At 38.5% G+C, this 27,766-nt stretch overlaps 1 protein-coding gene across 2 annotated transcripts; it reads left to right on the top strand.

The window, feature by feature from the left end:
* Positions 1–27,766, top strand: doc2a (double C2 domain alpha). Of its 2 annotated transcripts, XR_016155099.1 has the most exons (12): positions 1–233; positions 5,916–6,235; positions 7,603–7,682; positions 7,874–7,948; positions 10,230–10,339; positions 11,141–11,267; positions 13,318–13,377; positions 20,185–20,369; positions 21,127–21,208; positions 22,719–22,815; positions 24,393–25,946; positions 26,022–27,766. XR_016155099.1 is itself a non-coding variant. In XM_039687726.2 (11 exons), exons 2-11 carry the CDS (start codon positions 5,920–5,922, stop codon positions 24,527–24,529), a joined length of 1,269 nt encoding a protein of 422 aa, XP_039543660.2. In that variant the 5' UTR covers positions 1–233; positions 5,916–5,919; the 3' UTR covers positions 24,530–27,766. The 2 variants fall into 2 exon arrangements, 1 of the variants encoding a protein (XP_039543660.2); XM_039687726.2 differs by having other exon boundaries at positions 24,393–27,766.

Genomic DNA, 27,766 nt, shown 5'->3' with positions numbered 1-27,766 from the left:
CACATTTCTACATGTGTAATCCTATAGATTCTTTGATGTTTTGCTACACACTCACTCCTCAATATCTCTGCTTCTCCTCCTCCTCTCTATCTCTCCCTACCCCTCCTCCTCTTCTCTCTCTCTCTCCCCCTTTTCTCCATCTCTCTCTCTCGTGCACCACCTGTTAGTGCAGACCCCTGTGCTTTGGAATTCACTTGTTTATGAGGGAGTCTTTCACACTCACACAATCAAAGGTAAGAGAAAATCCTTCTTATTTATCTTTGCCTGGAACTTCCAAGTATCTGTTATGTAATTGAATCTCCCAGCATTTTCTTTTTTTATTCATTTATTTGTTTGTCCCCTCTCTTTGCAAACCCCTCGCTCGCTTTCTGGTAATTCTTGTTAACCCTTTCTTGCAGTGTTAATGTGTTAATATTTCTGGAAATTAAATTATCATAAAGTCCACTCTTTCTATTTACCGCCAGTCCCGTTAACCTCTATTTCTGTCCTTGTCCGTGCACCCCCACAACCTGCACTCATTCTGCGTTAAGTATTAATGTACTCATGTATGCATGCACGTTAACCTTTTCACTCTCTTCCTGTCTCTCTCTCACCTTCCCTCCACCCCTCAACTCTCATTTGCCGTTTTGTTTTTGCATAATCTTAACTTTAGATGGAGAGAATTTACTTCATTCTGGCACAGAGCAGAAATATATGTGAATAATCGGACACATGGTGAAACTGTGATATGGTTTTTTTTTTTTAATCTCCTTTGGAAAGCATGCAATGCAGACTTCTCTCTATTGCACTCTGGTAATCCATCAGTGTCTCAGTGACACAGTGACTGACTGTGAAACAGTGATGTGCTTCTCATCAGGACCACTGATCTTGTGCGAATAAAAGAGATCATGATACCACTGATGAGACACATGAGAGAGTTTAGATAGACAGACAGATAGATAGATAGATAGATAGATAGATAGATAGATAGATAGATAGATAGATAGATAGATAGATAGATAGATAGATAGATAGATAGATAGATAGATAGATAGATAGATAGATAGATACATAGAATGACCGATCAGCATGTATAGATAGACTCCAGGCAGAAGTAGCGAAGAACAGAACATTAATTTTATACACTGAATGAGACAAATGACAGAGATGATAAAAAAAGTGAAAAGGGTCCACAAAACCAGATTGTGTACGTGTCCGTTACACAATTAAAGTATTGTGCAGTTTAGTCAGCTAGTTAATTTGATCAGCTAGAGAGTATGTTGACAGCAGTCCAAATCACATCAAGCCTTTGTCTTTGGCTTTAAATGCCAACAGTGCCATTATGTACTGTGACAACCCACTGCCAAACATGACAGTAATATACAGTACTGGAATATCTCTCTTCATTACTTCCTCTCACTCTCACATCCCACCCCCCAGTCCGAGGCATCTTCTCAACAGCCTCTTCATGTCTTGCTGTGATCCAATCTCAAGCACTGACATTCATTCATTTTGTGACTGCACTCACAGAGTTAGCGGGTTATTGCGCAATGCGCACAGTTCACTTTGCAAAGCAGTAGGCGAGAGAATCTGCACTCAAAAAAAAAAAAAGTCCATAAAAACAGGGCACAACGTACTGTATTGATCTGAAGGAATTTTCCATATTTGTTATTTTACCTGTATTTTGAAATTTACACTACGTTGTGTTTTAGAGTAAATGTATGTAAAAAAAAAATCCCAGTAATTTTTTACCTTTTCTGCTATTTTACGGATTTATTTTTTAGTGTGCACACTGCCACGACACACTGCAGAGCATGCGAGTTACTGCAAGTTTGTTTTTCTTTTTTATTGATGACATAAAAACAGTGCCAACATCTTACTTAATTCTAGATTGACTTAACTAGCATTGCACTAGCCATTTGGGTTGCTAAATAATAGATTTCCTAAAAGATTGCACTATGAATGAGGTCTACAGTTGCCCACCAGAAGAAGCACACATCAAATCTAAGCAAACTAGATTACATTCAAATCCGCCGCTGGCTTGGCAGTTTCTGAAAGACAAAAAATCACTTTTGAATAGAAATGAGCCCACATAGTTACCTCGGAAGAAATGGTCTCAGGAGATGGAAAAAATATATGATACAATCACATTTAGTTCATAAAAATTATAATATTATTCAGATTTGTTCTAGTGTGCAAGTATCCTTTCCAAAATCTAATTTCGTCACATAATGACTTTAGATACCAATTGACATTTCCCTCAGTCTGAGGGTTGAAAAATAATCCTTAGATTCCGGTCTACGCCAGTGATTTGCAAACCTTTAAAATGTTCAAATAAATAATGAAATAAACAGGTTTCATAAACCATCACAGACATGTATTATTATGTACAGCATGTGGTGGGAAGAGATTTGATTTGAAGCCTGAGAAAAAAAAAATTCTGCTAAGCGTGAGGTACTGTGCTAATCGCTAATCTTGTTAGCGTCCATGTGTCATGATCTCATTAGCTGGGCTTCACCAATGCCATTATGACAACTTACCTGCCACCACCATGGAGACAGCACGGTGCCTGTCAAAGCAGTGGACGCCCTGATGGATTGACAAGTGAAAATCGCTGCAATAGCATGTAATGATGAGCTTTTTGGCCAAATGGTCCAAAATTACCCTAAAGGTCAGCTACTATATGTATGAGTATGTGTCCGATTCTCCTCTTGAAACTGCGGCTACGAGTGTCTCATTTGACAAGATTTTCTAATGATTTTGAAAGAAGTGTCTTCTGCTCACCAAGGCTGCTTTTATTGATAAAAAAATAAATATATTGTGAAATATCATTACAATTTAAAATAACAGTTTTTTTAAAATGTATATGTAAACATGTAATTTAGTTGCGTGATGGCAAAGCTGAATTTGAGGCATTATTATTTTAAGCATCATTTTTAAGCAGTTGAGCAGCTTGATATTTTTATTTTTTCAGGTTTATTTTATATATACAACATTGAAAAGAAAAGCATTTATTTGAAATAGAAATCCATTATATATTATAAATGATTTAACTATAACTTTCGATCCTCCTCACTTATGTATCCTTGCTGAAAAAATTTTTAAATAATAAATAAATGATAAAACAAAAATATGATGGTTAAAATATTAATGTAAAATTGAAGAGTTCAGATGCAAAAGCCTCTAAATGCCATTTTTATCAAACTTGTATATTTAAGTTCAGTAATTTCACTTAAATAACAATTAATAGGTAATTATCATTGCCATTTAAGTGAAATCACTGAACTTAAATATACAAGCTTGATAAAAATGATCATTCTAGAAGAAAATTTCAAATGGCACTTAGAGGCTTTTGCATCTGAACTCTTCAATTATTAATATTTACATATTTTATTATAAAAAATGTTTATACTGTCATTTGTACTGGGATTAGCTGCAAACGCCCAGAAACATTCTCAGGGGAGCTTTTGCAAATCAAGTGTACCCATTGAAAAAAGACGTTGTGGCAAGAACCACGAATAAAGTCAAAAGTCTATTTCAGTTCTCATCAAATTACACACTCACTTTCTCTCTTTCTCTAACTCTACTTCCCATCCTCTCCTCATTCTAGCGCAGTAACTCTTAAAACTAATATTTTGTGGTCTGAAGCTCCTTCATTTGCAGTTCTCAGTGGTGCTTTAAGCAAAGAGTTTAGTGAAGCTGACAAACCTTTACTGCTGCCCTGTTTTCCAGCTCAGCTCACGTTAAGGGTGAGAAGAGCAGGTCGAAATTGAATGTGTGCTGTGGCACGCAGGTCCGGCAGCTCAGAAACAGTTTTGACAAGCCAGGTCATTTCATCTCAGTCTCTGGAGGTATTACAGATCAAATGCGTATCTGACAGTCTGTCAAAACAAACAGCAACAAACAAAGCTGTTAAGAAGGTCTTTCATTTAGAAAGGAAGACACAAAGGCTTACCAGTGGTTTCAATTTACATCGTATAAAATTGAGTAAGCCTGCAGGGAAGAGAAAATCGGCCAAGCACTGCTTTTGGCTTCAAGCATAGATTTTTGCTCACGACTTCTAAATAAACCAAAGCAGGGCTTAGATGGCGAGTTTTTAAAGCTAGAGCTCAGCACAAACTTTTAAGCCGCAGCATGCAAACGCCCACTCTCGTCCAACCCTGAACCTCCAGCCGCACTCTTTCCTCACTTCGCTTTGTACCTACTCATGCTCACAGCCTCTAGCCTATTGCTCTTATGCTGTAGTTTGCAGCTCCACTCAGCAACTAAGTTGTAACTCTCATGTATATTTCTGTCTGTTCAACGTTTAAGCATTTAAAGTAGAATGCAACAAAGAAACTTTTGGCTTTGCACTCTAACACAGGTCTCTAGATCCAGTAAAATGTCTACAACTTGCAAGAACAAGAACATCTCTTTGGGTCGAATTCAATGGCCTCAACATTCAAAGGAGATTCAAAGACTAAATGCATTTCTGTGAAACCAAGTGCCCGCAAGATCTGAGTAGTGAATTTCTGCCATGCTGGGGTGGACTACATGAACATCTGTGCTCATGAAACTGCTTTGAATCTGCTTTTGAAATAATGGGAAGTTTGATGGTTATGGATTAAGCTGTTAACACCAAGTTCACATTTCTATCCCCAAGCCTATTAACACATGCCCTCGAGTAAGGCACTTAGGCCGTAAGCATTTTTAGCCAGCTGAAAATGCTAGAGGCTCTTCTGAAGACGCCGTGCTTTGGGCGCTTGAGAGCGTTCTGGCAGCGCAGCGCTTTTTCCGTTGAGACATTTCATTGCTATGATACGGAATATCCGCAGCAGAGTTTACTTTTAATAATTTGTTTTGTAACTAATTTGTTACTTTTGATAATTTGTTTCATACTAAAAATGTATTTTTCATCTATTTTGCTCGTTTAGCTCTGTTGGTTGATGTAGATGTACAGTCGGTATAGTATTAGTCCCGCCCCTCCTCCACTGTGATTGGACGGATGGGTAAAAAGTGACAGTGATTTTATCCAAAGTTGAACATTTTTCAACTCTCGGCGACCAGTAAGAAATGCTGGGCGCTCGGCACTTCAGCGTGAAAAAAACGCTCAGCGCCTCGTTACGCTCATGTTGTTTAAAAAACGTGGCGCTCCCATTGAAAAAAATAGAAAACATACGCCAGGCGCGTGGAAAAACACTTTGGTGGACACACGGCCTCAGGCTTCGTTCAGACTGCAGGCAAAAGTGTCTTTTTTTCATGACAATGTGAACAGCACATGGAATCTGGTATTTTTGATTCTGATTTATGGTACGAAACCAGATAAAGATCCAATCGTCAATGCAACCTCAGTCTGAACAGTTACATCAGAATTTGACACTTGACATTCATCACAATCCTGTGTTGACTGGTAGTTCTTTGGTGGGAGATAGCTGCGAAAGCAGTCAGTACATGGACAGTGAGGCGTTTGAACTCATAAGTATTATGGTGACAGCTCTATAAAAGCTAAATTGCTGGTCTTCATCCTCTTTGTTGCCAGCACACAAATTTTTCTGTGGCCCATCACCTTATAAACAAATGTGTAATATGAGTAGCAAATCAGAATCGAGCACTAATTGCTGTGTGAACGAAGCTAGGATAGTTCACGCAAAAATGAAAATTCTGTCCTCATTTACTCACCCTCAGACAGTCATTCCAATCCTGTATGACTTTCTTTCTTCTGTGAATGATACAAAAAATATATACATTCAGTGAAAGTCCAATTGTAAGAACAAAAGACAGTGTTCTGCAGGAGATGAAAGTTAAACACATTTGAAACAACATGAAAGATGCATGAATTTTCACTTGAACTATCGTTGTAACAGCCGGTGACTCTGGTGGAACCGTCTGTGTATTTTAAGTCGCGTTGGATGAAGCACATCTAAGTGTCAAAATATCTGTGTTTCTCTCTGGTTTAGCTCTATGACGGTGCGTAAGGGAAAAAAGCTCACCATCTCCATCCAGGAACACATGGCCATTGACGTCTGTCCTGGACCCATACGACCGATTAGACAGATCTCTGCCTATTTCCCCAGACTCTCCCCAACCGCTGAGCCCATCTCTTCTAACCCTGCTTCTCCACTGGCTCTTAGCCCAGGGGTTGGAACCTCTGGAGGAACGAGGGGAAGTCTCTTGTCCCCTCTCCAGGCAGGGGCGAGGGGAGGGGGTGGGAGTCTGTCAGCAGCAAGCAGCATTGAGACATCTGTGGACATCTGCAGTTCAGACAGTGATGACAGTAGTAAGTTTTGACATTGTATGCTTGCTTAAATAGGCTACCACACACATCCAAAAGGAAACTATTTAGTCACACATATCAAGTGTTGATATCAAGAAATCATATCCTGCGAATGATTAAAAGTTAAAACGGCTTGCCATATCACGACAGTTTATCAGCATCCCTCCAACGCATCATCTCCTCACTTCTAGTCCTAACTATTCTTATCACTACCGGGGGATTGTCTTAGGTCGGGCCAAAATTCATAGATCGGGATCCTCCCTCCGCCAGGACAGCAAGCCACATACATACCCTTGGGAACACGTGAAGTCGGAGCAAAGCGATTATGAGATTTTTTTTTTTTTTTTTTTTTTTTTACTGTTTTGTAGTTGTTAATTATTTCGAACAAAGTGTCAGGTTTTAATATCTTACCGCAAAATCCAAACAACATGTCGTACTTTTGACGCTCTTTAATGTGACGTCACGTGAAAGACCTCTGTAGACGCTACAGTTAAAACGGCGAGCGGCCGGATATTCCTCTTTACCACTAGTAGCCTAGCCTAATAATCATCAGAAGGTGTTGATTCAGTAAAACTTCTTAAAAAGATTTCAGAAAAAGTAGCGTTTCAACCATGGGAAAAGACACCAAAACAATGCCACCTGTCCTCAGGCAAGTCATTTCATAGCTATTCCTTTTGCATCAACTCGACAACAAAACCAAAAAACGTAGGAGAAAATCAATTCGTGAAATCATACATTGTTAAGTAATTACAAAATAAGTTAACTTAATCTTTTAGGCCTATAGCATATGAGGTGTGGACTATATTTGAATAAATATCCTAGTTATGTCAAAAAATGAATGACAAAAAGTCTTGTTTAAGAAAAGCCAGAAAATAAACACTTCATTTACTAAAACAAACTAACAAGCAACTAAACAAACGAATATGTCGTCAGATATATGTGTTATCAAATATAATTTATTATATTATCCATATGGAAATGCAAATCCACAAAGGAGCATCCTACCTGCTATATTCCCTGCAGAAATACATAGCTATATTGAACATAGCAAAGTATTATGTTGATCATATTACCTTATTTCATTTTTTGTTGATTTTTCCCTAGAGTGCCTGGTAAACATTATATAGGAAGTGTTATCTCAATAATTTAGCAATATTAAGCTTGTACTTTGCATTTGCAATAATATGCATAGGCTAGTACTGACTTAATATTCCAATTTGTAATGTTGTTATCCATTTTACCATCGGTCAGATATGCAAGCCTCCTAATTGTGTTTCATAATGGATTGTTTAATCTGCTTTCCTGTCAGCTATTATGGTAGATACGGTGATGTTATTAACATTTATACTATCATTCCTATGATTGTGTAGCTGCTCTCGGGACGTTAGAGTTTGAACTGAGGTATGAGAGAGCAACCAGTTCACTGCACTGTACCATCATCAGAGCCAAGGTAACGTCCATCTCACACCTCTGCAGTTCACTACACTCTCACACACCTATCTCTGACTCACACTGCAAAAACCCGCAGGTGATTTACCCTTTAGCAGTTTGTTCTACTTCAACAGGGCTCCTTACGTTTGTTTCTATATATATTTTGTATGTAGCATTCCTGTCCATTAAAACGGCTTGTTTTTTGTTTAGGGTCTGAAACCCATGGATTTTAATGGCCTGGCAGATCCGTATGTCAAACTTCATCTTCTACCAGGAGCCTGCAAGGTGAGATCCTGTTTGGAGTAATTAAACTTTTTATGGATAAACTATAAGGGACAGATATGTATTAGTCATTTGAACGATTCAGGGCAGGGGTTTAGTTTACGAGGGGATGTGGGGAAGGTAACCCACCATCAACGAAAACTAGCACCTCTTACAACATAAAATGTGCGACCCATTTGATTCTATTGATAACTTACTCCTCGATACACAAGTCAAACATGATCTAAAACCGCCACATAAACTATACAGACTGATGAGAAGAGAAGAAAACATCTTGTTGCAGCAATATAAGCTTTTTAATGACCACCCTTATTTTAGCAACAGTTATTGTGGTACATTTTTGTCTTGTAGAATTTATGATAGGGAATACATTTTTTACTATATATTTATATTACAACTTTGACATGCTGTTGTTTCTAAATGCGTAGGCAGTTATTTTTCACAACAAATACTATAGAAGAATAAAAAAAGAAAAATATCTACATTGGAGTATGCAGGGTAATGAGGAGCCACAATTGGTCTTATACTGCACCTGTGATTACTTTTTCATATAGGGGTAAGTACATGTTAGAATCAAGAGCTTTCAAGTCTGGACGTTTTTGAATTATTGACCGGACAATAGCTGTTCCTCCCATGTGTAAAATGTTTTAATAATGATTGATATTAGGAAAAACCTGGCCTTTGATATCGCAAGAGATCACATAGCCGAAATCATTAAGAGCCTGATGTGAACTCTTACAGAGTGGGACATAAACAATTTCAGTATACGAAAATGTTAAGTAAAGTTAATCTGACTTCCCATGGCATTTTCAAGTAGAAAATACTGTCAAACTGATAAGCTTCCTGATGCTTAAATCATATAAACTACATCATAAATCCTATATAAATAAGTCATAGCTAACTAGGCTATTACTTTATTGCAGTTACGTTATAAAACTATGCAGGAGTGGATCTAATGCCCTGGGACTCGGTTCACACTTCAACCCCCCAACCAAATCTATGACCTTCATAGTTGTTATGTATCATCCAAACCACCATACCTCTGACCTAAACGACCTAATTATGTATGACTGTACTCTTTAAACACTATGGCCAAACATAAAAGGACACCCGAACAGCAAACCCATATGTGCTGCTTGTACATTTGATCTCAAAACTGTGGGAAATAATGAAGAGTTGATCTTCCCTAACTGATGCCTCTTTTCTAGAGAGACTTTCTATTAGATGTTGGAGCAGGCACGCAGAGATTTGTTCCCATTCAGACAAAAGAGCATCAGAGAGGCATTGATGTTGGGTGATGGGGCCTGACTCACAGTTGGCATTCCAATTCATCCCAGTAGTGTTCAATGGGATTCAGGTTTAGGCTTTGTGCCTGTCACGTTTTTTTTTTTTGTTTTTTTTTTTTTTTTCACCATTTCATTATAGATCTTGCTTTGTGCACAGCATTATCATGCTGGAACAGAAAAGCACGCTCCTCAGACTGTTCCAAAAATTGTCTTCAGTTCTGTCATTAAGCCAAAAACATTTATTAAAAGGGGATGTCATATTTTTATCTTTTTTTTATCTTTTTCTTTTTCTTTTTATATTTTTATATTTTTTATTTAAAAAACATATTTTTTGGGCATATTGTGTTTTATTGATGAAAGTATAATTTAAAAATGATAAAACCTGACAAACTGGTGACACATTAAGTACCTCTGGAATACTGCAATTGTTTCTGGTTTAATCCAGAGACAGCTGCTACTAAAAATGTTTTATACGATTTAAATTTGGAATAAGTTAGATATTTTTGAAAGAAGTCACTTATTCTCACCAAGGCAGCATTTTTTTTGATCAATCATACAGTAAAAACAGTAATATTGTTAAATATTACATAAATTTAAAATAGAATATATATATTTAAATGTAATTTACTTACATTACTCCAGATTTCAGTGTTATGTGATTCTTCAAAAATCATTCTAATATGATGATTTGCTACTCATTTCTCAATATCATCCATGTTTTGCTCAACAGTGCTGCTTAATATTCTTGTGGAACCGTGATACAATTTTATTTTTACTAGAGTTTTTGATTAATAGAAAGTTCAAAAGAACAGCATTTATTTAAATTCTTTTATAATAGTATACATGTATTTACTGTCACTTTTGATCAATATATACTGTATATATGCATCAAAGAATGAAGGTATTCCAAAACCTTTACTCTTTTAATCTATTTTCATTTATTTATTTATTATTTCTATAAATAATGTGACAGCAGTTAAAATGTTTTATACCCACAGGCCAATAAACTGAAAACCAAAACTGTTCGTAATTCTCTAAATCCTGTTTGGAATGAGACTCTTTCGTACCTTGGCATCACGGAGGAGGATATGCACAGGAAGACTCTGAGGTTAGTGAAGACATCTATGCACCCGTGAGTCTCTCTTACTTTATCCGGCTGTAAATCTATTCTGGATATGTCTTAAAAAAATTCTTCTCTCTGAGAGCAGTGATTTGACAGTAGCCTGGATATCTTGCTTCGGCAGTAGGTGTGTTTGACAGTGAGGGCTACTGCTTAGCAGACCTACCTTTCGCTTATGAACCTTCAGGAATGATCTAGTTTCTTGGTACAACTGCTGTTGTGCACGTCTTGGAAATTCGCCACATATTTAGCCTGAATATTTTTGGAGTGCTGAAAGATGCTCTTCCTGACTGCTGTAGCACTCTGGTTTATCATGTGATTATCCACAGAAAATTGCCTGTGCACTCATGTTATAAATGAACAGTATCCTGGCAATATGAGACTGTGACTGCTGGTGTTTTCAGACTTGCCCTTTTTTCAGTGGCGGGGTGACAGTAGTCAGAGAAAAGTCATTTAGCCGTTTATCTCCAAGGGAGAGTACAGGAGCAGCGGACAGTGTCAGTTCCACAAAAACGCTAGCAAAGCTTTGAAAAAAAAGGGCAGGCGCTTACTTCCGACCAAACTGGCGAAGCCAGAAATATCACCCTAATCCCATTCATAAATATACATTTCTGTCTGAGCCATTTCCAGCTCTTGCTGCTCCACGGGTGGGGTTTTTTTTTTACACTTTTTTCTTTTATCACTTCCTGCCATACTACATTTGCAACTTTAATGTTTACCTTTGCTCTCCTTCCAGTATAATTGAATAATTCTCTCACTCTTTTTTTATGTTGTTGTTGTTTTTCTCAGGTTATCGGTGTGCGATGAGGATAAACTGACTCATAATGAGTTTATTGGAGAGTCTCGTGTGGCCCTACGACGTGTGAAACCAGACCAGACAAAACGTTTCTACACCTGTTTAGAACATCCACCACCTGTAAGACACACACACACAATCAGTTTGAGTCTAAATGTCACGTCATTGTGATCAATGCCTGATCTAAATCTATTTAAAGGGTAACTAAACCCCTGGTCAGAGCCTGACTCCACCCACTGGCAATTTTTGAAAAATGCTGAAAAAGTGGAGATAGAGGGGATGAAATAGATGGTAGAACACTCTATCCTGATCGTTTTCAATACTCGCAATTCCAACTCCTGACTGGTTTTTGACGAAACAAGCTGGTTTTTATACTGCCAAGGGCGTAGCTCGTACCAAGAGCGTGGTGAGCTGAAACGTGCGTACTGTACGTCACGAAGTGCGGAACATCCAATAGGAAAATTCAACTGCAGTAGCCACCGTTCAACCTGAAGAAGGAAGCACTAAGACGTTTTTACACCATATATTGTAGAAATAAAACACTTTATACACAAATGTCAAAGGTACTCGAATCAATGACTGGTATTAATAAAGATCCATTCTTACAGATCATTAACTAAAAAAAGTTGGTTTAGGGTTTAGTTACTCTTTAATATAAGCTTGCTCTATCTAATCTAAGACCTCAACCAGTTATTGTACATATACATATAGCGATAGCTGCTATTTACTCTCAGTTTAAATAGCAATAGATTCTTTACTCCAAGTGAAAATAGCAGCATTTTCTTTGCAATAAGTGTAAAATAGTTAGATGCTATTTATACTTATAAATGGTGGCAAATACTATTTGCACTTCGGCGTTGTTGTATATTAAACGGTATGCAATGAAAAATGATTATATTTATTAAAATTATTAAATGGAAGCTACCTTATTGGTACAATAAAAGTCCTCCTTGCACCTACCCCTCACCAATTAAAGGAGTAGTTCACTTTAAAGAAAACTTTTGCTGATAATTTACGCACCCCCATGTCATCCAAGATAACCATCTCTTTCTTTCTTCAGTTGAAAAAAAAAATGTTTTTGATGAGAACATTCCAGGATTTTCTCCATATAATGGACTTTCTTCGGGAACCAAACGGTTCAAGGTCCAAATGAGAGTTTCAGTGCAGCTTCAAACGACACCAGACGATGAATAAGGGTCTTATCTAGGACCCGAGTCATGACTCGAAAATTTGTATTTTTTTGATGAACGAATTCGAACAGGAGAGTCACAAACGCTCATCACAGAACAGAGCAAGGCGAGCATTTGTGCTTATAAAACTTTTTTATTTATTTTTGAAATGACCGATTGTTTCGCTAGGTAAGACCCTTATTCATCGTCTGGTGTCGTTTAAAGCCCTTTGAAGCTGCACTGAAACTCTCATTTGGACCTTGAACCGTTTGGTTCCCAATAAAGTCCATTATATGGAGAAAATCCTGGAATATTTTCGTCAAAAACCTTAATTTCTTTTCAACTGAAGAAAGAAAGACGTGGACATCTTGGATGACATAAATTATCGTGCGTAAATATCGACGTGCGTAAATTATCAGCAAAAGTTTTTTTAAAAGTGAACTACTCCTTTAACACTTTATTATTGAACACATGTTAGGCACTTTATTTTTAATATTTTCTTCCTTTAAAATAAATGCCTTTCCAATATGTGATGGGAAAAGGGAGTAGAGCGAGTTTGGCAAAAGGCGGATTTGAACTGTGGTAGGATCCTACCCCTACACTATTTCTACTGTCCAGATGTCAGTGTTTTGTCCAGATGTCAGTGCGCTGAGTTAGTGTAAATACCATTTGCCAAGGTGGGCTATTTGCACTTAGTGAAAAAAGCAATGCATTCCAAGTTGCTTTTGGTTAATTTCGAATTGATGGATGAACTTGCACCTGGACTAGACATGTTTATTAATTAACTTGTCAATTGTGATAAGACCTTCCTCAGTTACTAATGTCACTATCTTGTTTACTTTAATTAGTGTTAGAAAGTCACAGCTATTGCGAGATTAGAAAAGAAGCTTGATTTTAACAGATCAACCCCAAACACTGACTGTTTGAATGTAGCAAATGGAAAATACATACGGACACTCTGCTCTCTTCATCTCGGTCTCCTTTATGTCTGTGTCTTCCAGCTTCCCTCTCCTACAGCCATGGGAGCAGCACTGCGAGGGATTTCCTGTTACCTACGAGAGGTACTCTACCCCAAAACCACCTGTTTTCTCTCCGTCTCTCTCACAGCGAAAAAGACCATTAATAAAGCGCTGACATTTCCCGAAGAGAGTTCGCGATGACGTTTTAAATAATGCCTGCTGATTAATCTTCTCACACTCAAATGTTTTTACATTGGGATCTAAACTCATTTGCATTTCAATAAGAACATTGAGCACATTATGATAAGTGGGATGGAAAAAATTGATTAGCATTTTCATTACCATCCAAAATTGGTCTCAACATGCTAGGCACCCCACGATGAGAAATGCGGAAAGTAAAAAGGACACAAGGAGGATGAGAATGGGGTCGGTTAAGGAAATGGCAGGCATGTGGATGTGCTATCTGCCCATTTCCGTGTTTAAAGCAAATCCCTTCTCTCTCTTACAACAAGAATGAATGCGGCATCCATAAATTACCGATAAAATTAGCTTAACGACATTGTGGCCCCCAGAGAGATGAGATGCAATTTGTTCTATTTAACTTGATGTTGTTTTAGAGCACTTATGTTGCCAATGCTCAGTGTTGACAATTTCACGATAGAAACTGCTGAACAGTCAGCCAGAGAGAGATTTTAGATCTCATCAGGCTGGCTCATGAATAATAACTAGGTGACAGTAAAGCAGTACTAGTAAATGGACACTAGCCACATTAGGGTTATTGTTTGTTTACCCATTGTAATTGTGCATTCGTTTGATTTACGCATTCATTTGAATATTGCTAAAAACACTTATTTTATATACATTCATCGCTCTGTTTCTCATTTCTGTTATTAATAAAATGATAAAAGATACATTTGAAAGGACAGAGGCAGAAGAACACTTTGCCTCCCACCTGAAAGCATCAGAGATTTCTGGAGACCAGAATAATAACATTTTCAAAGGAAGGGTAGTGATTATGTGGAAAAGACAGGAGAAAGCCGCAGACGGCATAAATAGGGAAAATGAAGAAAGGGAGCGAGAGGTTACAGGGTTATGAATGGACAGAGGGTGCTGGATGAGTGACAGACCACACACTCACAGGTCTCTGGAGGAAGAGAACAAGAACTGACAGGGGAAAACTGCTGAACTGCTTAGAGGGATCACAGAGACAGTGATGACCAAATGAAATGATGGGACAGTTCACTCAAAAAAATGAAATAATTTTATAGCAAATACAATCAATTACTCACCCTCTTTTGCCATTCCAAATCTGACTTTCTACTGTAGAGAACAAAAGGAGTTAGGCAAGATTTTAGTGCAAATGCAACAACTTTGTTTAGGCAACATGACATCATGACCTTTGCGTAAACATACACGCCACTTTCAAGTCAAGTGGCGTGTTATTTATACGCATTTTGAGCTATCCGTATGTCTACGCCGTTAAATGTCCGAGTGATTCCGCGTGTATGAACATGCCGTTAAGTGTCCGAGCGAAACAAAGCAAAATGTAGATCTACATCTGGGGAGTGATATTTTTTTCCTAGGATGGTAGGAGAAGACTCATAAATGGTATTAACCCCAGTGACGGGTAGGTTATGGATGGGGTTGGGGTAGGTCATTTATATATACAATAATGTAACGTTAAGTCAACGGCGTTCATAAACACGCTGAAAAGCGATTGTGTGTGTTGATAGCACGCCAAAAAATGGAAATACAAGTTGCCGAGTCATACACATGCCATTTCATGATTTATTGAACAGACGGAAACTTAAGAAACTTTTAGCATACTTTAAAAAAAAGTACTTCAAAAATAAAAATAACCTTTAAGTTCCCCTGTGGTGGAAATCCAGCTATAATATGCTTTAAGACAAACCATGTGCAAATTCATAAGTCAACACAATTGCTGAGTATTTTCTCTTTAAAACTGTGGTGAACCAAAGACAGACTCAAAAACGTGGTTTGAAATCGCTGGTGTTCTGACGTCACAAACTACCTTGTAGCCAATCACGTCAATGAGTGGATCTCTGAGCTGGTGTGAGTGAGTGTGTGGAGATGGGGCAAATTTGCATATTCATAGAACCCTGTATACTAAATGAAGCAAGGGTGTACTGTTATATTGAAGGTATTCAAGGCAGGCATTTTTTTCAAGGAACATTTTTTAAATATGTAATTTTGGTGATCAAAGATGAGTGTTAATGAATAGAATTATTGATACTTAAAAAGCTACACTGTGTACCTCTTAGTTTATTCTTTGCTAAAAACACTTAGTTCTTTCAAAAATACATGTGCTCAATAAAGTATATTTACTTTGTTCAAGTAATAAAGTATTCTCGTGAGTGTAGAATGTGCCATTGAAAATATATACGGGTAAGGGGTTCTAATGTCGGTCGCCATGTTGCCCCTCCATCTTGAAAGTACATTAGCCAAAGAGGGACATACCCGTTAATTCAAGCTTCGCCTTTCGCGTTTACGTATGAGTTAACACTCATGGACGAGGTCGAACTGGAAGCCATGTTAATCTTGGACTACCGTAGGAGTTAAAACGAAATCGGAATTGAGAGGAACAACAGAAACTAATATTCACTGGATGGTCGTATATCTTTGCACCGCTAAAGTGTACTCTCTTTTAGTTAATTATTTTCACTACAAGGGCACGATCAATAGAATTAAGCATAGTTTTCCACAAGTGTGGTCACCATTTAATTTCATTGTATTAAAAAGAACAGCTTGGAAATTCTGCTAAACTTTTCCCTTTGTGTTATATAAAAAAAGAAAAACATTACAGATTGGAAAGTCATGAGGGAGAGTCTGATGACATATGATGATTACAATTTTTAGAGAGTTGGTAATGTTATAAAAAGAAAGAAGAGAACAAGTTCCAGTCATGAAGGTAGGATCACATGGTCACAAACAGAGTTTATGGCGCAACAGTCACTATGTTTATTTAAAGCTCTTGTATTGGTGTCATGACTGGCACACATACAGGTTCTGGCTGAGGCTGATGACTGGTGCCATGCCATCTGCTGCTAATCACGCAAATCTGAATATGAAAGCTGTGCGAGTGCGCACATGTGTGTGTGCGTGTGCCCAGCCTCATTGCACACCTGTTTACCTGCTGGATACACCCCCTCATTATCATTAGTGAGTCTGCTTGATGGAGGTCATTAGTTTGAAACCTCACGGAGCACAGCAGCCAAAAACCCAAGCAAATCATGCTACAACATTTAAACTCATGCGCTAAATTAATTTATCCCATTCAGAAATGCCATTGGCATTTTAATTAGTTTAAGAAACTTGCACTAGCTGCTATGCCACCATCTGCTTCTTTGCCACTAATTTGCCTCAAAGAGTTTCTAAAAAAAACATCAAATCTTATTATATGATGTTTGCATTTTATAGTAGTGACCTAATTGATTAGCTATACTGAAACATTGTTAGCATACCTATTATATGTTTGCAAATACCGGAAACAAAATCAATTCTTCCACCCCGAAATGTATGCATTTTTATCTTAACATTGCATATGTTTGAGTGTGAAACTGCAACAATTGCAACTAACCGCAACGTCTAAGTGGCATTTCTTAGTGTAGTTGACCTCATGAGGCAGGGAATTATATGTGCAGCTATTTTTTCTGTCTCTTGAGCATTTGGCAGCTGGGTTGCCATCCTCGCTGTTTGCATTATGAGTTGTCTGTTTATAACGCAGAGGTCGCCCCTCATTCTGCCCACTATCTGTATGTGTCTCCTCACTGTTAAATTAATGAAGGTCTGGCAAAGCAACTTTCACTCACTCCACCTCAGTCTCGCACGCACTCTATCTCTGTCTCTCTATCTGTATCTATCCCCACACAATTACATTAATGAAACATCAGACTTGCCAGAAAACAGGTTTGGCATGGCATGCTTTTCACTAATGGGCATACACACCCGCAACCCTTGCACAGACAAACACACACACACACACACACACACACAATGTGGCAAACAGGGCTGTAAGGGGAATTTCAAAGTGCAAGGTAAATAACTAGAAATAACAAGGCTCTTTTTAGAAAAACAAACAGAGGGAGCGAGACACTGTGATGATTACCCTATATTGATCCTGTTCTTTTGCTGGTACTGTGGGTGCGGCTGCTAGAGAGAAAAAGAGAGCGAGACAGACAGCTTAAAACAAAGCAAGGCAGGAACAGAGTATGAACGAGATATAAAGCTTACGGCTCTCTTTTGGGAATTTTCATATGCAAAGATATTACACTTTCCTCGTAAATGCATGGAAAATTATTTCCACTGTTATGTCACACTGAAAACGTTCAATGTGAAATCCTTATAGTTTAAATATACATTCCTTCCTGTTATGAAGTACTTTTTACCTCCCTAACTTATTATTTCTAAAAGAAAAAGGGGTACTTCAGACTAACAGAAACTACATTTTATTAATTATGCCTTGATTACTTAAACAACAGCAAGAAAAAGAACGGGATGGAAACTGATTGGACATGTAAAAATAAATTAGGATTAATTATTGCTTAGTGAAGGATTGAGAGTTACATTGTTGGTAATTTTACCATTTGTATTATATCATGCTGGTTTCTTTTATTTTATCAGACAAGATGGCAAATCAACTATTACCACAAAACAGAATTAATCAAATCAAAGAATTAATCAATTAATCAATTAATCAAATTATTAGTCCTTAGTTTGTGTTTGTGCTGTTGTTTTCCCACCAAAAGTGATGATTTAAGGGAATGAAAATATGAAAAACACTTGTAATATTTCTTGCATATTAAATTACAATTAGAAAAGCTGCATCTGTTCAAATCAAAGTGAAATTATATAAAATCTACCTGTGTGTGAAATTAAGAGAAGATTAAAAAGGAACTAATATAATTTACATCTTTAAAAATAGTTTCATATTAGATGTGACACTGTACTTTATAACAGAAATGACACACATGGATGTGCTCATGTGTTTCCTCGACATCTCTGCATCAGTCTAAACTTTGATCTTCCCCATTACAATCATTTATAGCTCCTGACCCAGATAACTAAAAAAAATAAATGGTTTTAACCCACACAGAAGGTTTATCGAATATTTCATGTAAATATTGTTGCTCTTGTGGTGTAAGTGTTACATATTCAGTCACACTTGAGCATTCTCTGCATGCATTATTAATGTGAATTCAAATAAGCTTCTCTCAAGCCTTACTAATATGTGTGTGTGTGTGTGTGTGTGCAAGCGTTGCACCAAATCAGACAATTATGTCTCATTAACTCTCCAAATCACAAAATCCTGAAGAAGCTGTGCTTAGATCTTCCCACTTCCCCCTTTGAAAGCCATTGAAGCTGAGCTGAGCCTAAACAGACCAGAAAGAGAGAGTGATAAATTACTGTCTGCATCCGGTAGAGGATGAGTGTGAATCATACAAGTCATCATAGAGCATTTACAGAAGACTACACAATTTTAAATGGTTATTTTCCATTCTAAGGCAGAATAAACATCTTGTATTAGTATTTTATTTATGGAAATACTTTTAATTGAATTTTCCAAAACAACAGATTGCCATGATTTAAAAATGAGCCTAGTGTATTAGATGTCACATTACACTAACATCCTGACATGCCATAACCAGCTGTTTATAATTATTCTACATGATGAACATTCTCAGATTTTACCCAGAGGGAGTCCTTGTCATTGGTTCGGTTGTATGCCTTGTACCAAGTCTCCTACTCCCTCACTTTTAATATAGATGATTTATTACAATTCTTGCAAGATAGAACTGTATTGATATTCCTGGTTAGGGTTTGTGCTAACCTCTAATTTACCACCGGTGCTAAATGCTTAATGTAGTTCAAATCAAAAACCTATATTTTAAGACAATTAAGCACACAGAGTCAGCTATTTCTTTTTTGGTTTGTGTCTTTGTCAAAATTGTTCTAAGGCATCAAAATGCACAACAATTCCTATGAAATGAATTATTTGGAGAAAACATACCAGATAGTAGTATGGAACCATGAAACCATGTGGCAGAAAACAAAATCATCAGTGTTCCATTTTTTAGTAGTAGATCGAGTCCCCATCAAATTTACATTCATGAGGTACTGATTCACAAGTCACAAATTCACTCGTGTGCTTATTGAGACAGCTCAAGATTAAAGTTTCAAAATCTTCCATTGTATTAAACATTCATAGAATGGTGAAATGTAACCGACAGCAATGGTGTCATCCTAATATTTGCTTACTGAACTGTGATTAGTCGTCTTTCTTACGTATATTTGCATAAAGCATTTTGATTGTGTCTTCTTTTCATACATAGCTACCTGACAGTGCCGATTCTTGACCAACTGCAAACAAGACGTGATGTGGCATTTCATATGTGGATCATTTAAGCCTTAAACCTAAGCCCACCTAAAATTGAGAACATTATTGTTCTGCTACCTTGCACAGGAAATTTTCTATTTTCTTCAGGAAATGCCTAATCTAGTTAAATTTGAGGATCTAACATATATTTATTTATTTAGTACAGGGACATTGCATGCATATTCATAGACATTTCTGTCAATATGCCAGAATTAGCCTAAAGGCTATTTTTCATCTGCAGTCCCTAGACAGATGGTAAGAGTCACCCTAAAAAAGGATTACATAGTACATAGCTCTAAAAAAATAAAATACATTTAGTAAAATATCTATTATGTTAGAATATAAACAACAATCAGACAAACATCACGTAAAAACATGACAGGAAAAAAGTCAACAGTGTGCATCAAGAGCATGTAGTAATAGGTTAATGTAGACAGCTCTGATGATCAATAAGCCATTTCCTTAACTTCTTTTTTATTTATTTATTTATTTAATTTTTTTTTTTTTTTTTGCAGTGGGAGAATGAACAAATGACCAGTTTGGAAGAGAGGGGCCGAATGTTGCTTTCTCTGCAGTTCTTAACCCCGCCTGCAGAGGGCGAAGGAGAGGGCCGACGAACGGGTTTATGTGTCGGAGTGCTGCGCTGTGCCCATCTGGCCGCCATGGATGTCAACGGCTTCTCAGATCCCTATGTGAAAATGTGAGACTTCTGCACAGACATTAAGCGAAAACACACTTGCTTTGGATCACGATGCCTCATGAGAAAGACAGAACAGAAGAAAAAGGGCAAAAGAAAATGAACACCAGTTTGGAAGGAAGGTGACATAAACAGTTCTCAGAGGTGGTGAGCGATTAGGAGAAACTGTAAAAAATAGAGAGCGTAAAAGAGACAGATAGTATATGGCTGAAAAAAATCTCTCTGCGTCCTACGTCTTTCCTCTGATGTGTCTTTGCATCTCACTCTCTCATTTGTGCCCCCCTCTAATCTCTCATTATTTTTCTCACATCATGTATTAAAATAAACGCTCCCAAACAGTTCTTCCTCCCCAGGCAAAATGGCATAAGAACAGACAGGTCCCCCACCCACGCTCACGTCCCTTCCAGTCACTCTCTCTCTCTCTCTCTTTTTCTCTCCTCCATTCCATTCCTTTCACAAACACACACATACTCATTCTCTCTTTTCCTCAGGATCAAAGCCGTATTCGAACTACGTGTCTTGGGGAGGGTGGGGAAGAGTCAACAGCAGTACATAAAGCAAATCAGATTTTTATGGAAGCCAGTGGGATGTCACAGCAAAAGCCAAAAAAGCAAACAGCTTGGCACGAATGTGTCCGTTGGCGTTGTCCATTCCCTGTTTGTGCGACAGCAGTAGTGCTTGTTTTAATCTCCTGCTCTCCCACTGTCCTGCTCTTCCTACAGCCCTCACTTTGTTCCTCCATGTGCCTTTCTCTTTCCAGATATCTGAAGCCAGATGTGAAGAAGAAATCCAAACACAAAACGGCAGTGATTAAAAAGACTCTTAACCCAGAATTCAATGAGGTATGGATGTATGATAAGCTTGCAGGGAGTGTGTCAAGTATTTTGAGTGTTAATGAGATGTCTGGTCCAATATTTCTTTGCTCTGCGTCTTTGTTCACTTCATATTCCCAGAAGTCCTCCGCCTAAACACACTTTTGTTTTTCATGTTGTAAGTTTCATTCCCATCATGTCCCTGTTTCTCCTTTTTTTTACCTCTCCTCCTTCCCTTCTGTCTCACGCTCTCTCTGTCATGTGGGCGGTTGGCGGTCGCCAGTAAGGCTAAGTGTTTTGTTTCCATTCACTCAGAAGTAATACACACCCAGATTGGCCGCATAATTACTCCTTGGCTCAGACTCCTGCTCGCTCCAATCTCACACACCTGCTTAAAAGCAGGTCAGCCCTCTGCTCCACGGGAACCCTCTCAACAAAACCATAATATCACATCAAATTAAAACGGTTCATGAGGGTGATAAAAATTCCTGGGAGGAATAACAGTGCTCGTCAATGTATCCGTGATACACAGAAGCAGTCGGATCCATCTGCAGTAATTTATTAACACAGGTAATGAAACAGGAGAAATTATACGTCAACCTCAGACAGGCATACAATGAAGGGACAATCTAGGAACAGAAGTGATACACAGGCAGGGGTCGAGGCATGCGGCGAAGGTTCAGAGTCCAGGCAAAGATCAAAGGTCCAGGGAAACTCAGAGCACGGAGAGACTCCAGGGAAACGTATGGAAATGTCTGTGTGGCAAAACAAGACTTCATAAGGGAACAATGGAAGGAGAAATCCAGATAAGGGGTAGGTAATGGTTAGCAGGTGATGGTAATAATGGAGATGAGAGAATCCAGGCAGGGATGGAACCCAATAAGAGCAGAGGGGGATGATGGGAATTGCAGTTCTAGAACTCCGGAAAACGGAAGCGAGTCAAACCAGAGAGTGCTAGCCTGCTCCGTGACGGTATTATAATTAGAAAATATTCCAATTTCGTTTTATGAACATGTGTGTCTGCCTTTGGCTCAGGAGAGAGGAATGGTTAGAGGTCAGAAGAGGAAGGTCCAGTGGTTTGATCCCAGCATGATTTAACTCGTATACCCGGGATACATTGCTATAAAGGAGCCTCCATTTAGAAGGCTTTCTATTGCATAAATGTTTTTTTTTCTTCATTTATTCCGGCACACGCCAAGGTTCAGTCAGTGGGTGTGAAATCCCAGACTGGGACATCTGTTTGGCTGAACTACCAAATGTCATTTTTTTCTTGAAATTTATTTTTGAAGGGTGTTTAATATTTTAGTCATTCCCCAGGTTGCTTCTGAGCTATCAGGATGATGCATATATGAGATCGTTCAATGTTTAAAAATACCCTTTAATATGAATTAGGGGAAATTTAAAAGGGGCAAAATAACATGTTGGCCAAGCCAAAAGGTTGATAAGATGAGAAACAGAGGCATTGTCTATTAATATATTCTTTTGATAATGTGATAAAACAAACACTGAAATAATCCACAACATATTTTACCACCTACAGGAGTTTTTCTATGAGATCCCTCTATCTGAACTGGTTCATAAGACACTGGAGGTCACAGTATGGGACTATGACCTGGGAAGATCTAATGATTTCATAGGTAAGAGCACGCAATTATTATTAAAAACAGTTTGGGTTTTTTTTGCAACCAACTAAGGCATTTTTGTGTCTCACTGTGCACTTTTTTGAATAGTTTTTCTGTGTAAACATGCGCTAGACAGAAGTGTTTGAGCATTGCAGTACTGCAAAGAGCTGTGTATATAGACATTGTTGAATGTTGATAATGAATAAATGTTACTAATTATGCTTAAATTCTAGGTTTGATACAAGTTATAATAATAATAATCTTCACTGACATTTACCTAGAAATTAATTAGATTACCCTGCTAAATCACATTTATAATACGTATTATATGTGCTGTTGAAGAATAAGGCATCGGCTCTGTTTGTAATAGCATACCATCATACTATCATTTCCGATGAAGCGTACTCTGCAAATGAGCGAGCACACATATATAGTATGTATACTGTGCACAGCATGCTAATTTTCTGTATGAACAAAATACACAGATGACCTACTGCAGTTGCTAAATTATGCAGTATAAAACAGAGCACACTGCGTGAAATTCTATATTATAATGCAATACACTAGATTTGAAATTCTATTTCCAGTGTAATGAATTCACTATTTGAATGAATAAATTAGGCATTTATATAGCGCTTTCATATGTACTACTTTACACCCAAAGCGCTTTACAAAATTATGGGATCTCTCCTCAACCACCACCAGTCCTATTTGATAGGACTGCCAAAACAAAAAAGAATTGGTAGGGAAGCATAATAAGCTATGGCTGATGAATTTTACACTAAGATAAGTTTTATACTATTGTAAATTATAAATTGAATTCAATTACACTTACAGTTTGAAAATATATATTCATTTTGATATTAAATTATTTTTATTTTGAAAGATTAAGCATGACAGCAAAGTTAACTTAAAAAAAATGTTATGTAAAATGAAATCTCCAAAAATAAGCCTTTATTTATACTTAACAGAAAAGATGCAAAAAAGTAAGATTTTTAAGATGATTACTGAATATACTTGCAGATTTAAACATACAAAACTGTTTGAAATGCATCATGTATAATGTTGTTTCACATTCTATTTTTAAATATTAGGCAGTTCTGAGCAACACTGTTAAAAAAAAAAAAAGAAAAGGGAAAAAAAAGAAAAGAAAGTGTTCATGCCTACTCAATTTTAAGTTTAGTCAAATCAAATATCCAAACTGTCACTTAGCACACTTTCCCATTTCAGCCCAAACACTTCGTTTTTTAACTTGATTTTTTTTACAGTGTATACTAAGCAGTAGTCTACGGAAGCCCTGAACCGCAATGTAAAAAAATAAAAATAAATAAAAATCTAGCATTTTGAGATTAAAGTCCAAACACTTTGAGAGTATGAGAATACTTCTCATAGTCTTTGACTTTTAATCGACTTTCGACTTTTAATCTCAATCTTTTTAATCTTTTAATCTCATTTTTTAATCTTTTAATGCGGTTCAGGGCTTCCGTAGTATTCAGTAAGCGGTACATTAGTATACCATTCTTAACATAGCCATCCAACCTTGATATTAAGACATGTAATTACAAAACAAAAACTATATTCCTGAATGGTAGGTGGCGTGTGCCTGAGCTGTCACGTCCAAGGAGATGCTCTTCGCCACTGGATGGACTGCTTGAGGAACAAGGGTGAGAGAGTGGTGCGCTGGCATATTCTGGCCAATGAGCTGCCTCAGACCACCTGCCACGATTGAGGAAGAATCCTGTCAGGAACGAGGAAATCAGTCATGATAGATTATTGGATTTGATTGATTTGAGGTGGACATGGAGATAATTATATGAGCTAACTTGGGACTAAGATGTTGGAAGTAAATTACACACTTTGTGCTGTTTAAAAGGAGGGTGGGCCACCAGTCGTCTTCTGACTTGATGTCACTCAAAGCAAGTCCCCACCCCATTCACCCACTTCTCTCTTCCTCTCTCTCGCTCATTGCTGCATTGCTGCAAGTGTTTTCTACACATTTTGTAACGTTGAAGTGAATTTTACTCTTATGAAATCTTGTGTAGCACAATTCTCTTTTTGACTAACCGATTATAATGTATTTCAATGTTCAGTGCTTTCATAATGCTTGCAGACAAAGCTAAGACGCATCTTTATCAAAGTTTTAACAGGGGTGCATGAAAACTACCTGGTGTAAACGCATCAAAATTATATACACATATGGTATCACCATGACAACATGGGAAGGTCCTTAAAGGGATAGATCACTTTGAAATTAATTTTTGATATGTTTTAGCCCTTACCTAGGGCATCCAAGATGTAGGTGTCTTTGTTTCCACAGTATTTTCAATTTTGACAATTTTTGGTCAAACTGTTTTTGTCTGTCAGTCATACACTGGAGGTGAAGGGGGTCCTCCCTCGGTTCAACTCAAAGAGCATGCAGAGAGAAGTCATAATTAAACATGATTTAATGACTCGTAAATATAAGTACACATTGATGGCCTAAAGACACGAAACAAGCGGTTTGTGTGAGAAAACGATCAGTATTTATATCGTTTTTACCTCTTGTTAACAGCCGTCAGACTGACCTGAATCAGATGTCCAACTGAACCGTCTCCAGACGTTACGCCGGAAGTGATCTCTTTGGATCTCACGTTGGATCCAAGTGCAGCAGACGTTTTATTTAACACGCTCAAAACTCAAACAGACTACAGACTTCAACAGACTAGACTTTAGACTCAGGAACAACCCACATCGACATTAAACAAGAACTCACAAAGACAAGGCAGGAACACAGGGCTTAAATAATAGGGACAAACGAGCTAGGCAAGGTAACAAGGGGGCGTGAGAAATAACTAGACAGGGAACAACTGAATATAAAATTGACAAGACACAAAACCACATCATGACATAGCCCACCCCCTATGGGCGGCTGCCGACGCCCATAAAAACAACCAAAAGTTCATGAGGGCGGTGAAGCGGAGACAGTCTTGGGGGAGGGACGGAGGGCCAGGCCCGTGCAGAGGAACGGGACCAGGAGATAGCCAAGGCAGGCCTGGGCCGCCGAGCGTGGACGAGGCCTGGGCGGAGCAGGACGAGGCCAGGGCGGAGCAGGACGAGGCCAGGGCCATGTCAACGTCGCCTCCATGGCCCCCACAGAGTACCTACTGGCCCCCCCCCCCCTAAATCTACGGGGGGGGGGGGGCCTCCGGACAGTAGACAGGCTCAGGAAACGCCTCCAGGAGCTTGAAAGCTGGCAGGGCGAGGCGCAGAGGCGGGGCCGGCAGGGCGGGGCGCGTCACATGGCTAGACACACTCGCTGGGCTGGACAACTCACTCACTTCTTGAACCGGAGACTCAGCACTCACTTGAACCGGAGACTCAGCACTCACTTGAACCGGAGATTCACTCGCGGGGCTCACAGCACGGGCTCGGCTGGGCTGACGTGAGTCGCGGGCTCGGCTGAGCTGACGCGAAACGCGGGCTCGGCTGGGCTGACGTGAGTCGCGGGCTCGGCTGGGCTGACGTGAGTAGCGGGCTCGGCTGAGCTGACGCGAAGCGCGGGCTCGGCTGGGCTGACGTGAGTCGCGGGCTCTCGCTGCTTGCTCTTCTTTGCGCCCACAGTAAACGCAGAGCCGCTCCACAACAGGGCCAGGTCAATATACCACTCCAAAGACCCGTACGGATCAGGTTCGGGCATCAGAGACCGGAGTGGTTCCGCTAATCCCCCGGAAGAAGATCTTCAAGCACTGGGTGCTCATTTGCGCGAGATGAGCCAGTTTAAGAAACTCCACGACCTAACGTTCTATGGTCCGACTTTCTTGACGGAGACGAAGAATCTGGACGTCAGGACTCCAGAGAGGCATGCTGCTGGATCACGATGCGGTGAGTTCTTCTGTGACGGTGGGAGTGCGGTTGAAGAAAGAAGGTGTTGGATCCAAGTGCAGCAGACGTTTTATTTAACACGCTCAAAACTCAAACAGACTACAGACTTCAACAGACTAGACTTTAGACTCAGGAACAACCCACATCGACCATTCGACATTAAACAAGAACTCACAAAGACAAAACAGGAACACAGGGCTTAAATAATAGGGACAAACGAGCTAGGCAAGGTAACAAGGGGGCGTGAGAAATGAGAAACACCTGGGATAATAACTAGACAGGGAACAACTGAATACAAATTGACAAGACACAAAACCACATCATGACAGTGACGTAGACGTAAAAACTATATGAATATAGTTTATATTTCACAAGAGGTAAAAACTATATAAATACTGTTCGTTTTCTCACACAAACCGCTCGTTTTGTGTTTTAGGCCATCAATGTGTACTTACATTCACGAGTCATTAAATCATGTTTAATTTTGACTTCTCTGTGCATGGTCTTTGAGGTGAACCGAGGGAGGACCCCCCTTAACCTTCAGTGTATGACTGACAGACAACAACGGTTTGACCAAAAAATGTCAAAATTGAAAATACTGTGGAAACAAAGACACCTACATCTTGGATGCCCTTGAGGTAAGCTAAAACATATCAAAATTTAATTTCAAAGTGCACTATCCCTTTAAGGGCCTTAATGGAATTTCAAGAAGAGCAGGTTTATGTGTACTACTAACAAATAGACTTAACCATTTTGTAGCATGATGCAATGTTTACATTTTTTACTTTGCACCAACTGTGTTTTCCAAGGTCTCAGATTTGGCAGTTTTTAATTTCCAGTTGTTACTTTTCTTTAAAAAAGGAGTTGTATGGACATGCTACAATTTGATATTGCATACATTTACTTGATATATTTTTGGAATCAAATGTTTATATGTTCCGTATTCTAGGGGTATCTGAAGTGCGTCTGCATGCGTACGCGTGTGTGTTTCGTCTGGTTGTTTTGTACCAAAAAAAGTGCTGTATTCTTGAGGGTTTGTGGTTTACATTTATATGAAGTGATTATGTACAAATTGGAAATACATTTGAAATGCATTGCTCTTTAA

Source organism: Pimephales promelas, chromosome 3 (assembly GCF_988280905.1).
Source record: "Pimephales promelas chromosome 3, fPimPro1.hap1.1, whole genome shotgun sequence".
Taxonomy (NCBI): domain Eukaryota; kingdom Metazoa; phylum Chordata; class Actinopteri; order Cypriniformes; family Leuciscidae; genus Pimephales; species Pimephales promelas.
The sequence above is the reverse complement of the archived record's forward strand: the minus strand, read 5'-3'. Positions and strand labels throughout refer to the sequence as shown.